At 43.3% G+C, this 18696-nt stretch overlaps 1 protein-coding gene across 3 annotated transcripts in view; it reads left to right on the forward strand.

Annotated features, from left to right (window-relative positions):
* The first annotated feature begins 387 nt into the window (after window positions 1-387).
* LOC147117265 (adenylate cyclase type 1-like) overlaps window positions 388-18696 on the forward strand; it is a 524560-nt gene continuing 506251 nt past the window's right edge. For all 3 annotated transcript variants that reach the window (XM_085988088.1, XM_085988086.1, XM_085988087.1), the window contains exons 1-3: window positions 388-1076; window positions 2500-2649; window positions 7507-7625. In XM_085988088.1, coding sequence (XP_085844214.1) covers window positions 486-1076; window positions 2500-2649; window positions 7507-7625 — 860 coding nt within the window. In that variant the 5' untranslated portion in view covers window positions 388-485. The remainder of the gene's footprint in view (window positions 1077-2499; window positions 2650-7506; window positions 7626-18696) is intronic.

The following is an 18696-nucleotide window of genomic DNA, read 5'->3' on the forward strand; positions in this document are numbered from 1 at the left end:
ATTTCTCGGGTTTCGCCTTGTGAGCTGCTTTGGTGCGAGACGTGAGTTGTTTCTTCGGGGGAGGGGGCAGTGCGCAGGCGTCATTAATCTGTCCCCGATACAAGGCTCTGGGTTAGCATGGGATCATTCTCTACTCTCATCTCTCTCCTTCTATGTCTATATCAGCAGGGAAAAGAGGCGACCAGTCCCCGGGTTTCGGCTTTCAGAACATCTACTGTCTGATCTTGCAATCGCCAACTTCTTTCTTTCTTGCTGTGTTTTATCTTCTCGATTCCCCTCCCCACCCTGAGCTCTGCCCCCTCTCTCTGAACCGTTGCCTCCTCTGACATTACAAGGAGGGGGTGGGAGGGTGGGTGGGGGGTGGGTTTGAGCCACAGAACCATTCTCAGCGGCCTGGGGACTCCGGCAGAGCCGCAGCCCAACCAGAGCTCGGAGGGGGGGGAAAAGAGTCGCTAAAGGTGTGCTTTTTTTTGAATGGCAATGACATGGAGGAAATACCGTTTCGCAAAGTCAAGACAAGACGGAAGAAGTGTCCCTGCGCCCCGGGGTCGCCTCTGGACGCGGTGGGCTGCGAAGACGAGTTCGATTGCAAGGAGCTGGAGTCCTTATTTCAGAATTACAACCTGAAGCTGGAGCAGACGGCTATCCTCAAAGCTTTGGCCATCCTCATCATCATGACAGCCACCCTGGCCATCGTGGAGTTAATGTCCGGCCCCAGTCTGACCATCTCCAAGGGCTCGCACCCGGTGCACTGCATCATCTTCGTGTCGCTTTTTATTGTCACCAACGTCAAGTACCTGCAGGTCACCCAGCTGCAGCAGATCGTCAAGCTCACCCTGCTCTTCGCCTTCACGTTCTCCTTTCTCTGCTGCCCCTTTTCGCTCGGAGCCTACAGCCTGGAGCCGACCTCCCCGGAGCACGGCATGTGGCAGCTCATGTTGGTCACTTTTATCGCCTACTGCCTGGTGCCGGTGCGGACCTTGCTGGCCATAATCTTCGGGCTGATGGTGGCCGTTTCCCACATCATAGTCACCGCGACCTCGGTGACATCCAAAAGGCAACGTCTGTGGCGCACGGTAAGTCCCGCTTCACACTCCTCCCAACCTTCTCAGTTACAGATAAACAACTGTTTCATTGTTTTTTTTAAAGTAGGGTTTCAACAGAATTCTCAACAACCTTTTATCTCAATGTCCTTGGATCAACTCTGAAACATTTTTTCCAAGTTTTGTTTCGAGGATTAAAGGTTCCTTTCTATTTCTGGGAGATCAAGAGCACGCCAACTGTTAAACTCCTGTATTTGGTTATTCAGTGTCATTTCAGAGAGAAAGTTGCACTGGGACTGTGGCCAGTTTAGTTCTGCGTCACTTTGTACTTTATTATTTTAAGATCAATCCACTTGATCACAAACCTGTTGTATAGGTCTGACTTTCATTTTCGTAAGAAACTCAGCTCCTGTTTCTGATTAAAATGATGGGTCGTATAAGCATTTCAATTTTATTTCCCCCACCCCCTTTGACAAGGGTCTGACTACACAGGAGCCACCGTTTTAATGTCCGTAAATAATTGGCTAATCGTCCATTCAGCGCGGGCTGGCTCTAACTCCACACACCAGCACGCTGAGCGGATTAGCATTCATTAAACCTATGGCCTTTTAACGCAAAACCAGGTTAAGTACCACTCCGCAGTTAACAAACTCTTCTGTAAAGCACACCTTAAATAAAGATTAAGGATTAAAGGTCAGGTTGCCGTTTCCAATAATCTGACGGGTTGAGTTCAGAAACCGGACTATTGCCTTCGTTAATCTCAGTGACTCCTTCTGCTGACCTGTGTCAAACATCCCATTCATTTCTACTTTCACTCTGAAAATGATGTGGGCATCTCTTGTCGAGTTCCAATTGTAAGTTACTGATTTGACCGTCACTTCAATGTCCTTACATCAACTTTAAAACATTTTTCCAGTTTTGCCCAGGACAAACTAGTCATTCTCTGCGAACTTTCGGCGCCAATTCCCTAAAACTCACAGATACTCCAGAGACTCTGGACTGATATCTCAGGGCGATTTCAAACGAGCGCTCAGTGGCTAGGGCAGCTCTAGTTTTGGGCAAATGAGCAGTCAGCAAAGTGAATCAGGGACACTTTGGACTCCAGATCTGACCGTGGCCGTTCAGATCACTTCTGATATCCAGCGGTGTCACTGGAGATCTGGGCGAGGGGGTCACATTAGAAAGTGCCTGTTTTGAACAGAGCGCAGAATGGAAGGGTCAAGTGTTGGTGGATGAGACTGTGTGTAAAATTATTAACCACAATTAACGTTAGCAAATGACAGTTCCTTCGTCAATAAAGACCTTGGGAGGGCGTTCATAAATCGGAAACGGTGCATGTTGTAATCACCAATGTAACAATTCATAAACAATATTTTGCTTTTTGGTTTGTATTAATCGACTACTCGAGATTCAGGCAGACTGATTGCAATGTATGTTTTGTGTTCCCCTTCCGTAGCTTGTGGCCAATGCTGTTCTGTTTGCCAGCGTGAATGTGTCCGGGGTATTTGTGAGAATCCTGACGGAGAGAGCCCAGAGGAAAGCCTTTCTACAGGCGAGGAATTGCATTGAGGAGCGTCTTCGCCTGGAAGATGAAAACGAGAAACAGGTCAGTGGGTTTGGTTCAAAAGATAGAGAGAAGCAAAACATTGCGCAGAAAAAAAGAGATAAAAGTATGAAATAAGAGATGTGTGTGTAAAAGGCAATACATAACAGTATGATGAAAAGTGGGTGCACACTCTCCACATTCTCACATGTGTCTTATAAGTTTAACGAAAATGAAACAGTCTAATATGAAATTCGTATGTAAATAATGAAAATACAAGAAGATAATATACTGATGAATAAACGACTGTTGAAAGACAGAAAGCAAAATAGTATGAAATTGAGAGAAAATATTAAATATCTGTAGGGATTAATAGAGTTGATAACTAGTTGGGCTTCAAAAGTTGGAGACGCCCTCACAATGTTAATTACTGTACCACTGTTTACATTTATTTTTTTAGTAGCCATGGTTTAGTTTGTTGTAAACAGGCTATTGAGTTAAACCTAATACACACAACATCCCGTTTTTCAAATACACAAACATATTACCACATCTCCAAGTGTTCCTTTTCCATGGACTTTTTTATGTCCAAGGTTTCTTTTTTCTTGACAAATAACGTCAGAATTGCAAAAATGTGTACACAATTTTACGTGTGCAAAATGCATAATAACAATCTGTAGATGCTGGAAATCTGAAATAAAATCAAAAAAATGCTCGAAACACTTAGCAGGTTAGCCAATAAGCACCTGTGGAGAGAACAGATGAGTTAAAGCCTTGAATTTCCTGGGCCTTTCTGCCACTAGACTGCCTTAACTCTGCTGGACGGGGAAACCCCATTTATGCAGGTCAGAACATATCCTACAAAGTGTTAACTTGTCTGTTTTCTCCACAGATGCTGACTGACCTGCTTAGTGTTTCTAGCATATTCTATTTTTGTTAAGTGTCCAATTTTTTACTTGACATATTAATATATATGTATATATATATAAAATAGCTGCAGGTATTCTTGATATTATGTTTTATCATAAAACAGCCAACACATATTTTATTCTGAGTTAAGGAAACGCTTGAGATACTGGGATTATTCCCACTGGAGCAAAGAAGGTGCAAATGAGATTTATTAGGTGTTCAAAATTATGAAGGATTTTGATAATGTAAATAGGGAAAATCTATTTATCTGGTTGCGGAGTCAGTGATGAAGGTTCATCAATTTTAAATTTTTACTAAGAGAGCAAGGAGAGCGGTGAGGAGAAATTTCTGTATGCAGAGAACTGTCATTTTCCACAGGAAGTGGCCAAGGCAGAAACCATTGCACCTTTAAAGGAAATTGGATAAATATTTGAAGCAGAGGACAACACAGGGCTACGGGACAGTGGGATTAGGTTTGGATTGCTTTCAGAAAGAGTCAGCACGGACACAATGTGATGTTAATTTTAATGGCTCTATGTCTTCAAATAGAGTATTATCGGAAGAATATTGCATCTACTTTCCAGTACTACTGAGGAAAGTAAGGTGTTTCCTAATGAAGCAAGGCTTTTAGATTGTCAGATTGATAAAGCGGATGTTCAGCCCCAAAGACCAGGAAATAAGATTATCCTACTTGAAATAAAATGATATAAGTGAATAAGTCTTTGCAGGGTTTTCTTTTTAGAAGCAAGTGTAAGTGCTTTGAGTTAGCAATCAAAATAAACTGGTGAAAAATAATTAAAATCAAAGTTTTAGTGTGATGAAAAGTGCAGAATGTGCAGTGAACAATTCAAACTGAGCCAAGCAGGTACCCACTTGGACACCATAATGAAGGCTATAGTTGGTCTCAGGCCTTTTAGGTACAATATTTATCTATTAGAAGGCATTTGATAAAGTCCCACATAACAGTCTGTTAACTAAGGTAGAAGCCCACAGAATTGAGGGCAAATTATTGACCCAGTTAGGAAATTGGCTGAGCGGCAGGAGACAGAGAATAGAGATAACGGGTAGGTACTCAAATTGGCAGGAGGTGACTAGTGGTGTCCTGTAGGGATCTGTGTTGGGGCCTCAACTATTCACTGTATTTATTAATGACTTAGATGATGGCATAGAAAGTCATATATCCAAATTTGCCGATGACACAAAGATAGGCGGCATTGTAAGCAGTGTAGAGGAAGCATAAAATTACAAAGGGATATTGAAAGATTAAGTGAATGGGCAAAACTTTGGCAAATGGATTTCAATGTAAGCAAATGTGAGATCATCCACTTTGGACCTAAAAAGGATAGAACAGGGTACTTTCTAAATGGTGAAAAGCTAAAAACAGTGGATTTCCAAAGAGACTTGGGGTCAAAATGTCATGAACAGGTACAGAAAATAATCAAAAAGGCTAATGGAATGCTAGCCTTTATATCTAGAGGACTAGAATACAAGGGGGTAGAAGTTATGCTGCAGCTGTACAAAACCCTGGTTAGACCACACCTGGAGCACTGTGAGCAGTTCTGGGCACCACACTTTAGGAAGGATATATAGGAGGGAGTGCAACGTAGGTTTACCAGGATGATACCCGGACTTCAAGGGTTAAGTTACGAGGATAGATTACACAAATTAGGGTTGTATTACCTAGAATTTAGAAGGTTAAGGGGTGATCTGATTGAAGTTTTCAAGATATTAAGGGGAACAGATAGAGTAGATAGAGAGAAACTATTTCCGCTGGTTGGGGATTCTAGGACAAGGGAGCATAGTCTAAAAATTAGAGCCAGACCTTTCAGGAGTGAAATTAGGAAACACTTCTACACACAAAGGGTGGTAGAAGTTTGGAACTCTCTTCCACAAACGGCAATTGATGCTAGATCAATTGTTAATTTTAAATCTGAGATTGATAGCTTTTTGTTAACCAAAGCTATTAAGGGATATGGGCCAAAGGCGGGTATATGGAGTTAGGTCGCAGATTAGCCATGATCTCATCGAATGATGGAACAAGCTCGAGGGGCTGAATGGTCTACTCCTGTTCCTATGTTCCTATGTTGTTAGATTGAGGTGACTAATAAAAAGATGACTGGTAAAATGCAATGCAATATGATGTGAGATCTGCCAGTTGAATAATTATCATATTCAGCACATACATTGATCACAAACTAAAAATGTCTCTTAGTAATTTTAAAATGGATAAACCTGTTTCCTTTAAAAATATTCTAAATCTCAATTGTCAGCAAAAGGGTAAAATCCCTGTGAAATTACTCATGGTGGTTGTTTCCTCCTGGGCTGCACAATATAGCCCCGTGTCATAAAATTAAATATTTGCAGACTATTAATTACAACACTTCTGACACGAAGGATGCCCAACTGCAGAAATAGCTGTCAAGATTGGCACAAATAGAAGGAGGTGCTTGAACTCCAAAGCCAGGTGCAGTTTGGCTCCCTGGCCCAATTCAGAAATCCTGTTTGACTCCAAGAGCCAATGAAATATCAATTGAAAACAAAATGTTGTACACCAGTGGCCTATCTTGCATTGCCCAGCAGATCCTCTTGTGCATTCTCTATGTAAAGAGCTTTTTCATTCAGCGCAGCTGACTGACGTTTGGTGAAGGTGGAGATGCTTTGCTGATTGCAGTCAACAACAAAATCCTGCGGAGTATATCTAATCAGTCCCTTAGCTCCTCAAAGTCTGTATAGTTGCAGCCCGATCAGAGGCAGGTTTCTTTGAACAGCCAAACTTGGGTCTGTGCATAACTGTATATTGAATAATTCAAGTGGCTTCTAGGATATATGTTCTTCGGTGGTTAGCTGCTTGCTGCCAGTGGGAGTGCATTTGCTTTCAATGAAATGCCAGTCAGTTAGCCTTTGCAGAGGAGTCCTTTAGAGGACGATTAATCATAAAAGTTGACACTGCTTTAAACAAACACTGTAGGGCATATAAAGGAGTATGGTTATCTGCATTACAAGTATTTTATCTGGAGTCTCTTTACTCATGAAATCTTGCATCCAGCCACAGGTTCAATGTATTAATTCTCCATGGAATTATAATACAAAAATATATTAGGCTGTATGACCATTTTTTCATAATTTGTTGGCTGCAGATGTTACTGTATATTTAAGTATCCCCATCTATGATGTCTTCACTAATCTATGTTCTTCTTGCCAATGATTTTAACTTTTTTTAATTGAGTTTAGATTAGCTAGTGCAGTAGTGATGCATTTAAAGAATATTTTTTACTGATTTTATTGTAACTATTGGAAACTTCAATTGTGCACAGTGATTTCTAGAATAAGAACATAAGAAATAAAAGCAGAAATAGGCCATACGGCCCCTCAAGCCTGCTCCACCATTCAATAAGATCATGGCTGATCATCGACCTCAACTCCACTTTCCCGCCCTATCCCCATATCCTTTGATCCCCCTAGAGTCCAAATATCTATCAATCTCAGTTTTGAATATGCTCAATGACTGAGTATCCACAGTCCTCTGGGGTAGAGAATTTCAAAGATTCACAACCCTCTGAGTGAAGAAATTTCTCCTCATCTCAGTCCTGTGTGAGTTTGGTACTTTATATGTAAAAAGTTTGCTTTTCTAAATGTATCAATTCACTTTGTCATGGCCTCTGTGTCCCCGAAGAAGTCAATAGAGTCAATTCCTCAGGGAATGCTTAGAAAATCTATTTTATTTTAAAATTTGATTTCCCTTAGGGAGAAATCCACTAGTTGTCAACTTACAGGATGCTGTACAAGCTGACAGTGTATACAATACTTTGAGGGGAGAGGGTGAATAAAATTACATTAATTCACATTACATCATACGCAAATGAATAAATTATGGTAATGAGATAGATATCTAAATAGTTTCAGTGATTTCTTAAATCTTACACATGGGTACTTTTTAAGTAGTTTTTAAATGATTATGTTTAAAAAAGTATCTATATGTCATCTATAATGTTACTCTGTCATTTTCCACAGGAAAGACTTCTAATGAGCCTGTTGCCCAGAAATGTAGCAATGGAAATGAAGGAAGATTTCCTGAAACCTCCAGAAAGGATATTTCATAAAATATACATCCAAAGACATGACAATGTCAGGTAGATCAGTCTGCTTTTGTATTTTCTTTCAGTGATATTACAACTAATTCTATTATTTGTGTGTAGTTGATGTTTATGATTAATTACCTGAGAGATGCTATATTTAATGTCCTCAACATCTTGCAGCACAGAAGTCCACAGTACTTCACATGAACTTGTAACCTCAAGAACAATACTCTGTAAATTGATAATGCAAAGAACTTAAGAATGAATGAGACAGCTACTGTTTTTTTGTTAACAGTATTAAATAACAATGAAAATCTTCTTATATTTTTCCAATTGTTCACTGTGGTTTTAGATTAATTCAGTGTGAAATTCCAGACTGGGTTATGGATATATAGGGCTCTGAAGCTACAAAACATCAGTTAAACAGTCCATATGAAAACAATATTAATGTAATTTTGAGACTAATTAAAAATAATTGAAGTATTACCAAATAATGTAGCATGAGTGATTCAGAACTCGTCAAAGTTAGTCAAAGGTACCACAATACTTTACATTTGTTTAGGTGCCTCAATGGTGAGTTTTCAGGTAAGCATAATACCTGTTTTACAGTTTTGCATAATACAGTTTGGTTTCAAATTCTCACTTCTGCACTGTCATTTTGAATGCAGTTTGCATTGAAGTAGAACTGTATTATAAAAATAATCCTCACCTTTTATAGTGCCTTTTCTGATCTTAAAGTGCATTTTGCACAATTATTTACTTTTTTGAGATGGAGTGCCTTGTTATATTGGCTGTAGTGTAAAGTTTAAACTGAAGTTCCATTTGCCATTCCTAATAAGAATGTCCTGTTAAGAATCCCATGATGGCATTCAGAGGAGAGCAGTGAGTTTTACTGGTATCTGGTCAACATTCTTCAAAGCTCCCCAGTGGTTAAATTGGACAGCCCCCGAAAACGGGAGCGGGGATCGCAATGCATGGCCATTGATTGCAACGCAGCCAGCATGCCAACTTCGTGCTGCCTGCTCACTTAAATGATTTCAGCATCCAACCAGTGCTGTTCCTTATCTGCACGCATTAGCAGGGGGCCAATATTGTGAGAGCCTAGCAGCAGTTATAGTTTGCACTGCTTAAAGCTAGCCTGCACCTCTTAAAGAGGAGGTGCATTGTTGTGGGAGCAGGTGCTGGCAGCCATTCAGGAAATGAATCTGACTTGGGAAACAGTGAAGAAAGGCACAACATGGGAGAGAGTGGGCTCCAAGGTTTTCAGGTGCTGCACTGGAGGCCTTTGTTAAAGAGGAGGAGAGCTGTCCTGTATACGCAGAAGGCCAGGAGGCCCACCAGACGTACATTCAAAAGGAAGTGGGAGCAGATAACCGCGGAGGTCAATGCCAGAGGTCAAGCCCGAGGAAAAGAAAGAAAGACTTGCATTTATATAGCGCCTTTCACGACCAACGGACGTCTCAAAGTGCTTTACAGCCAATGAAGTACTTTTGAAGCGTAGTCACTGTTGTAATGTAGGAAACGCAGCAGCCAATTTGCTCACAACAAGCAATATGATAATAACCAGTTAATCTGTTTTTGTTATGTTGATTGAGGGATAAATATTGACCAGGACACCGCGGATAACTCCCCTGCTCTTCTTCAAAATAGTGCCATGGGATCTTTTACGCACCTGCGAGAGCAGACAAGGCCTCAGTTTAACATTTCATCCAAAAGATGGCACCTCTGACTGCACTGCACTGGAGTGTCAGCCTAGATTTATGAGCTCAACTCCCTAGAGTGGGACTTGAACCCACAACCTTCTGACTCAGAGGCTGAGCTACAGCTGACACTTGAATGACCTGGATGCAGTACCGCAAGAGGTTCAGTGACCTCTCACAAGTGGTCAAGGTCAGTGAATGCATCTTCAAATGCCATATCTACCAACTGCACCACTAACCTCAGGTACTTCTCAATTCACCACACCCCCATCACTCACCTACCAACAATCTCTAACAATCAGGACTCATACCTAACATTCATAGCTTCACCACATCCTCACACACTTAGCACTACTGCAAGCTTCACACCCACATCTCACAGCTTGCACACACTGCCAGCTATTCAACCATGACAGCCATATCTCCCAAACACATTGCATGACACTCACTGACACACTTCCCTCTCTCTTGCAGGACAAGATGGCGCACAACTGGTGGCAGCAAGAGCTAACTGGAGGGGGACAGGCAGACCTGCATGTCCTAACCCCATGGAGGAGACGGTGCTGGCCATTATTGGGATGGCCATTGCTGAGGCCATTGCCAGCGGCAGGGCTGAAACCATCGAAGATAATGGTATCCTCATACCTCCTTCCCACTTGCTCCTCATCCCACAATCTCTTCTGATTTACAAGCTGCAGATGGTGTAAGCATGCACCTCTTACCTTCCCCCATCCCCTCACCACAACCGTACACTTGTGCCTTTTTCCTTTCAGATACCCAAGAAGTGCAACCTGGCCAGGCAGTGGAGGAACAGCAAGAAGGCAGTGATGATGAAGATACACCTCACTCAATTCCACACTCACAGTCACCAGCTCAGATACTGACACTGCGCATAATTTAAAGGATAGATTAGAGGCGGAATCTGCACGTGGTGAGACACCGGGCACACGTGGCCTGCAGCCAGGGCAGGGGGCAAGGATAGCGCAAGGGCCAGCTTGCCGGAGGGCGAGGTCGCACACAAGTTCTGCTGCAGTGGACTCAGATGAGGACTTCGATGGGGAAGGCTACAGAACAAGGCTGATGGGCATGCACAATGAAATATTTTGTGCATTGCGTAGACTGTCAGAAAGCCTGCGTGCAATGTCAAGGAGTATGGAGGAGGCCAGTACCAACTTGGCACAGGGCTTTGCACAGAGCTTGGAGTCGATCTTTTCCAGCATGGAAGTGGTGGCCAACTCAGTGAGCACACTTGTGGATCCAACAATGATGCAGCGTCTGATGGCCGATGTCTCAGCTTCCATTGCAGCACAAGCAGCAGCCACCCAACGTCTGAGTGTTGCAGTGGAAGCTCAGACTGCTGTCATGCAAGGTCAGACTGCTGCTGTCATAGCTGTGGATTACAGTGTTCAATGGGGCTTGCAGGGTGTCACAGCAGTCCAGCAATCTGTCCTCCAACAGATTACTAGGATTGCTGAGGTGCCGCCCGGGCTGAGTGGCAGTGGGCCCATGGAGCACAAACCTGCTGTCCTCTCTCAGGATGACAGCATTAATCCTCCCACCACTGCAGCTCCGCCAGTGCCCTTGCAGTTGCCTGTCAGCCAGTCCAGACTGCTGCAGCATATGCTGAGATGGTGCAGTCTGCAGCCGTGCCTTCTAGGCCCAGAGGTGCTCGAGGTCATCCTCCAAGGCCATCTGCAGAGTCCTCCACTGAAAGCTAGCAGCCTTCCACCAGCCATGCTGCAGCCACTGGGGTAACATAGGAGCACTAGGACAGGTTAAGGCACATGGAAGATAGGCACTAAGGGAATGCACAAGGGTGATTAGTTGACTTTTGCATGCAATATGGCATGACTTCATTTATAAATTTGGTTTGGAATGTTTATTTTGTGGTGGCTTTTATTTTTGCATTGTGGACAAGCAGACGCTGTGATGGTGAGTAACAGAGCGAAGATAAGGTGTGGGACTGTTGGTGAATGGGGAATTGTTATTGCAATTACTGGTAGCGCACTCAGATGAGTTATTCATCGACAGCCCATACAGAAAGGGGCTGTCGAGGTTGCCTCCCCCTTCCTCCTCTTCCTCCTCCTCCTCCTCATGCTCCTGCACCTCAGCTGCTCACCGTATAGCTGGTGGCAAGGCCTGTGCCTTTGTGATGGCAAGGTTGTTTCAGCACCCCAATGGCCTGCGCTATCATATTTTTTGTGCCAGTATGGCTTTCATTGTAGGCATGCTGCCCACGTGTGTATGGTTTGTACACCGGAGCCATGAGCCATGTCGTCAGTAGATAGCCCTTGTCACCCAGTAGCCACTCTCTGGTTTGCCGTGGTGGCTCAAATGCAGCTGGCACAGCAGACTGCTTCAGAATGATGGCATCATGACTGCTGCCAGGATATCGGGCATTGGCCTGCATGATGCACAGCTTATGGTCGCACACCAGTTTGACATTCAGGGAGTGGAATCCCTTTTGGTTCCGGAATACGGCAAAGTTTACATGCGGCACCCGTAAAGCAATGTGTCTGCAATCAATGGCACCCTGCACCAAGGGGAAGCCTGCAATCCTAGAGAAGCTGCATGCTCACTCCGCCTGCTTATCTCTGGCAAGAGAGAATGAAATGTAGTTAGCTCTCTTTGACTAGAAAGCCTCAGTGACCTCCCTTATGCAACACTGGATGGCAAACTGCGAGATGTTGCAAATATCCCCAGCTCCAGCCTGGAAAGAGCCAGACGCATAAAAGTGCAATGCCACGGCCACCTTCACAGCCACTGGCACTGCGGTCCTTGCCCTGCTCTGAGGTTGCAGTTGTGGTTGCAACAGGTGGCAGATTTCAGTGAGGACCTCCTTAGTGAAGTGCAGATGTGTCACACATTGTTCCTCGCTGAGGTTCACATAGGAGAATTACTCCCTGCGCAAATAGAGGTAAACGAATATGATTTGGTTGGGATTACAGAAACGTGGCTCAAGGATGACCAAGACTGGGAACTCAACATCCAGGGGTATTCGATATTCAGGAAAGATAGGCTAAAAGGAAAGGGAGGTGTGGTAGCATTACTGGTTAAAGAAGGGATTAACACAATTGTAATGAAGGATATTAGCTCTGATGATGTGGAATCTGTATGGGTAGAATTGAGAAATACTAAGGGGAAAAAAACATTAGTGGGAGTGGTATATAGACCTCCCAACAGTAAGGTGGAGGTTGGGGATGGCATGAAAAGGGAAATTAAAGAAGCGTGCAATAAGGGCACAGCAGTCATCATGGGTGACTTTAATCTACATATAGATTGGGCCAACCAAATTAGTAACAATACTGTGGAGGAGGAATTCCTGGAGTGTTTACGGGATGGTTTCCTGGACCAATATGTCGAGGAACCAACCAGAGATCAGGCCATCTTAGATTGGGTATTATGTAACGAGAAAGGATTAATTAGCAATCTTGTTGTACGAGGCCCCTTGGGTCTGAGCGATCATAATATGATCGAATTCTTCATTAAGATGGAGAATGAAGTAGGTGACTCAGAGACTAGGGTCCTCAATTTAAATAAAGGAAACTACGATGGTCTGAGGAGCGAGTTGGGTAGGATTGATTGGGGAATGGCACTCAAAGGGTTGACGGTGGATAGGCAATGGCAAACATTCAAAGACCGAATGGATGAGCTACAGAATTTGTTCATCCCAGTTTGGCATAAAAATAAAATAAAAAAAGGTGACTCAACCGTGGCAAACAAGGGAAATTAGGGATAGCATAAGATCCAAGGAGAGGGCATATAAATTGGCCAGAAAAAGCAATAATCCTGAGGATTGGGAGCAATATTAAGATTCAACAAAGGAGGACAAAGGGATTAATTAAGAAGGGGAAAATAGAATATGAGAGTAAGCTTTCAGGGAACATAAAAACTGACTGTAAAAGCTTTTATAGATATGTGAAGAGAAAAAGATTGGTGAAGTCAAGCGTAGGTCCCTTGCAGTCAGAATCAGGGGAATTTATAATGGGAAACAAAGAAATGGCAGTCCAACTAAATTCATACTTTGGTTCTGTCTTCACAAAGGAGGACACAAATAACCTCCCAGAGATGCTGGGGAATATAGGGCCTGATGAAAGGGTGGAACTGAAAGAAATCAGTATTTGTAGGGAAATGGTGTTAGGAAAATTGATGGGACTGAAGGCCGATAAATCCCCAGGGCCTGATAATCTACATCCCAGGGTACTTAAGGAAGTGGCCCTAGAAATAGTAGATGCATTGCTGGTCATCTTCCAGAACTCGATAGACTCTGGAACAGTACCCATGGATTGGAGGGTAGCTAATGTTACCCCACTATTCAAAAAAGGTGGTAGAGAAAAAGCGGGGAATTATAGACCAATAAGCCTGACATCGGTAGTGGGGAAAATGCTAGAATCTATTATAAAAGATGTAATAGCAGAGCACTTGGTAAGCAGTGACAGGATCGGACAAAGTCAACATGGATTTACAAAAGGTAAATCATGCTTGACTAATCTACTGGAATTTTTTGAGGATGTAACTGGTAAAATAGATAAGGGAGAATCAGTGGATGTGGTGTATTTGGACTTTCAGAAGGCTTTCAATAAGGTCCCACATAAGAGATTAGCGTGCAAAAATTAAGGCACATGGGATTGGGGGCAAGGTATTGACTTGGATAGAGAACTGGTTGGCGGACAGAAGGCAGAGAGTTGGAATAAACGGGTCATTTTCCGAGTGGCAGGCAGTGACTAGTGGGGTACCGCAAGGATCGGTCCTAGGACCCCAGCTGTTCACAATATATATTAATGATCTGGACGAGGGAATTGGATGTAATATCTCCAAATTTGCAGATGACACAAAGCTGGGTGGGAGGGTAAGCTGTGAGGAGGATGTCGAGAAACTCCAGTACGATTTGGATAGATTGGGTGATTGGGCAGATGCATGGCAAATGCACTATAATGTGGATAAATGTGAGGTTATCCACTTTGGTGGCAAAAACAGGAAGGCAGATTATTATTTGAATGGCAATAGATTGGGAGAAGGGGAAGTGCAAAGAGACCTGGGTGTTCTTGTGCACCAGTCGCTGAAGGTAAGCATGCAGGTGCAGCAGGCGGTTAAGAAGGCAAATGGTATGTTGGCCTTCGTAGCAAGAGGGTTCGAGTACAGGAACAAGGATGTCTTGCTACAGCTGTACAGGGCCTTGGTGAGACCGCACCTTGAGTATTGTGTGCAGTTTTGGTCGCCTTACCTGAGGAAGGACATTCTTGCTATGGAAGGAGTCCAGCGAAGATTCACCAGGCTGATACCTGGGATGGCAGGAATGACGTATGAGGAGAGATTGTGTCGATTGGGCTTATACTCACTGGAGTTTAGAAGATTGAGAGGGGATCTCATCGAAACCTATAAAATTCTGTCAGGCCTGGACAGACTAGTTGCAGGAAGGATGTTTATGATGGCCGGGGAGTCCAGAACCAGGGGTCATAGTCTAAGGATAAGGGGTAAGCCATTTAGGACTGAAATGAGGAGGAATTTCTTCACCCAGAGAGTGGTGAACCTGTGGAATTCTCTGCCACAGAGGGCGGTGGAGGCCAGTTCATTAAATATATTCAAAAAGGAGTTGGATATATTTCTTAAGGCTAAAGGGATCAAGGGATATGGGGAGAAGGCAGGGACAGAGTACTGAATTTGGATGATCAGCCATGATCTCATTGAATGGCGGAGCAGGCTCGAAGGGCCGAATGGCCTACTCCTGCTCCTATCTTCTATGTTTCTATGCTGAGCTGATAGGGCCTCCTTCTGAGAACCCTTCTCTCCTTCCTCTTTCTGCCTTTTCCAGAAGCTTGCCCTGCTCTGCTTGGCCTCTGTTCATTCTCCCAGTCATGCTGTATTCCAAGGGGAATTCCTACTCGTGCACCCATGTCTGGGAGCAACTGGTTTGTGCAGAAGCCTTGAAGTCAGCAAAAAGTCCTTCAGCACCAGCCACACCACTCCTTGTATACCTTTGCAACTTAAAACAACTATAGAAAGCATCAAGCACTTGCAGAATCATTGCAACAGTCGGATAAAATCAACCAGCAAGTAACTTGTAAGTAGTTGTCGATCCTTTTAAATAACACTGGTGGTGGTCAGGGTGGGGGTTCTACCTGCTACTGAACACGTGTTCAGCTTTTTAAAATTCCAGGACGTTAGCTGGAGTGTTGTGATCCAAATGGCACCGCTGGTGTCAAATACAGCTTTGCACACTGATTGACATTATGATCTGCCTGCTCTGCATACTTCTGGTGGATGTTCACTACGTTCGTGCTAATGCCCTCACCAATATAGAGTCCACCGCGATTCGCTGGACAAGTGTGCGCACATCCCGCAGAAGCATTTTGCAGCTCCAAGTGCACGCGTAGTGCCCCAAAAAAGGCGCCAACAATCCCAATTTCATGCCCCCCTCAGTTTTAACGCCACTTGTTGGAACGTCATTTCAGAAAGGTGCTGGAGTGTTGGACACAATAAATCTGTTACAATTGGGACAATTATGAGCTAGACAGCTGATTAAATTTAACACATTATGCATCAAATGATGCCATAGAAACAGTGTACGGTTCTTTCAAGGACAATGTAGTGTATACATTAAAAAAAATGTATTTATATAGCGCCTTTCATGACCACTAGATGTCCCAAAGCGCTTTACAGCCAATGAAGTACTTTTTGAAGTGTAGTCACTGTTGTAATGTAGGAAATGCGGCAGCCAATTTGTGCACAGCAAGCTCCCACAAACAGCATTGGAATAAAGACCGGATAATCTGTTTTAGTGATGTTGGTTGAGGGATAAATGTTGTTCAGAACACCAGGGATAACTCACCTGCTCTTCTTCGAAATAGTGCCATGGGATCTTTTACGCCCACCTGAGGGAGCAGATGGGTCCGTGGTTTAACATCTGATCTGAAAGACGGTACCTCGACAGTGCAGCACTCCCTCCGGACTATACTAGAGTCAGCCTAGATTTTTGTGCTCAAGTCTCTGGAGTGGGACTTGAACCCACAACCTTCTGACTCAGAGGCAAGAGTGCTACCAACTGAGACACGGCTGAAGTCTAAAAGTACAAAAATTCTACATTCTCCTTGGGCTGTTTTTAACATTGATCAGATGATGGCCAACTAAGTTATTATAAGCAGTGGGCTTTACTAGTAATCACTACTCAGGTTTTGGAATTAATCTCAGATTAATCAAACATGGCCACAGTAAATAATAATTCTAATAGGTCTAAGAGCGTTAAAAAAATAAACCTGAAGGCTTTGTGTCTTAATGCGAGGAGCATTCGTAATAAGGTGGATGAATTGGCTGTGCAAATAGAGGTAAACGAATATGATTTGGTTGGGATTACGGAAATGTGGCTTAAGGATGGCCAAGGCTGGGAACTCAACACCCAGGGGTATTCGATATTCAGGAAAGATAGGCAAAAAGGAAAGGGAGGTGGGGCAGCATTACTGGTTAAAGAAGGGATTAACACAATTGTAAGGAAGGATATTAGCTCTGATGATGTGGAATCTGTATGGGTAGAATTGAGAAATACCAAGGGGCAGAAAACGTTAGTGGGAGTGGTATATAGACCTCCAAACAGTAAGGCAGAGGTAGGGGATGGCATTAAAAGGGAAATTAAAGAAGCATGCAATAAGGGCACAGCAGTCATCATGGGTGACTTTAATCTACATATAGATTGGGCTAACCAAATTAGTAGCAATACTGTGGAGGAGGAATTCCTGGAGTGTTTACGGGGTGGTTTCCTGGACCAATATGTCAAGGAACCAACCAGAGATCAGGCCATCTTAGACTGGGTATTATGTAATGAGAAAGGATTAATTAGCAATCTTGTTGTACGAGGCCCCTTGGATCGGAGCGATCATAATATGATCGAATTCTTCATTAAGATGGAGAATGAAGTATTTAACTCAGAGACTAGGGTCCTAAATTTAAATAAAGGAAACTACGATGATCTGAGGCGCGAGTTGGGTAGGATTGATTGGGGAATGGCACTCAAAGGGTTGATGGTGGATAGGCAATGGCAAACATTCAAAGACCGCATGGATGAACTACAGAATTTGTTCATCCCAGTTTGGCACAAAAATAAAACAAAAAAGTTGACTCAACCATGGCTAACAAGGGAAATTAGGGATAGCATAAGATCCAAGGAGAGGGCATATAAATTGGCCAGAAAAAGCAATAATCCTGAGGATTGGGAGCAATATTAAGATTCAACAAAGGAGGACAAAGGGATTAATTAAGAAGGGGAAAATAGAATATGAGAGTAAGCTTTCAGGGAACATAAAAACTGACTGTAAAAGCTTTTATAGATATGTGAAGAGAAAAAGATTGGTGAAGTCAAGCGTAGGTCCCTTGCAGTCAGAATCAGGGGAATTTATAATGGGGAACAAAGAAATGGCAGACCAACTAAATACATATTTTGGTTCTGTCTTCACAAAGGAGGACACAAATAATTCCCAGAGATGCCGGGGAACATAGGGTCTGATGAAAGGGAGGAACTGAAAGAAATCAGTATTTGTAGGGAAATGGTGTTAGGGAAATTAATGGTATTGAAGGCCGATAAATCCCCAGGGCCTGATAATCTACATCCTAGGGTACTTAAGGAAGTGGCCCTAGAAATAGTAGATGCATTGCTGATCATCTTCCAACATTCGATGGAATCTGGAACAGTACCCATGGATTGGAGGGTAGCTAATGTTACCCCACAATTCAAAAAAGGTGGTAGAGAGAAAACGGGGAATTACAGCCTGACATCAGTAATGGGGAAAATGATAGAGTCCATTATAAAAGATGTAATAGCAGAGCACTTGGAAAACAGTGACAGGATCGGACAAATTCAACATGAATTCACAAAAGGTAAATCGTGCTTGATTAATGTACTGGAGGTTTTTGAGTATGTAACTGGTAAAATAGATAAGGGAGAACCAGTGGATGTGGTGTATCTGGACTTTCATAAGGTCTTCGATAAGGTCCCGCATAAGAGATTAGCATGTAAAGTTAAGGCACATGGGAGTGGGGGCAAGGTATTGACTTGGATAGAGAACTGGTTGGCAGACAGAAAGCAAAGAGTTGGAATAAACGGGTCCTTTTCCGAGTGGCAGGCAGTGACTAGTGGGGTACCACAGGGATCGGTCATTGGACCCCAGCTATTCACAATATATATTAATGATCTAGACAAGGGAACTAGATGTAATATCTCCAAATTTGCAGACGACACAAAGCTGGGTGGGCGTGTGTGCTGTGAGGAGGATGTCGAGAAACTCCAGGATGATTTGGACATGTTGGGTGATTGGGCAGAAACATGGCAGATGCAATATAACGTGGATAAATGTGAGGTTATCCACTTTGGTTGCAAAAACAGGAAGGCAGATTATTATCTAAATGGCAATAGATTGGGAGAAGGGGAAGTGCAACGA

This window comes from Somniosus microcephalus, chromosome 5, assembly GCF_052327205.1.
Source record: "Somniosus microcephalus isolate GS21.2 chromosome 5, FLI_Smic_1.0, whole genome shotgun sequence".
Taxonomy (NCBI): domain Eukaryota; kingdom Metazoa; phylum Chordata; class Chondrichthyes; order Squaliformes; family Somniosidae; genus Somniosus; species Somniosus microcephalus.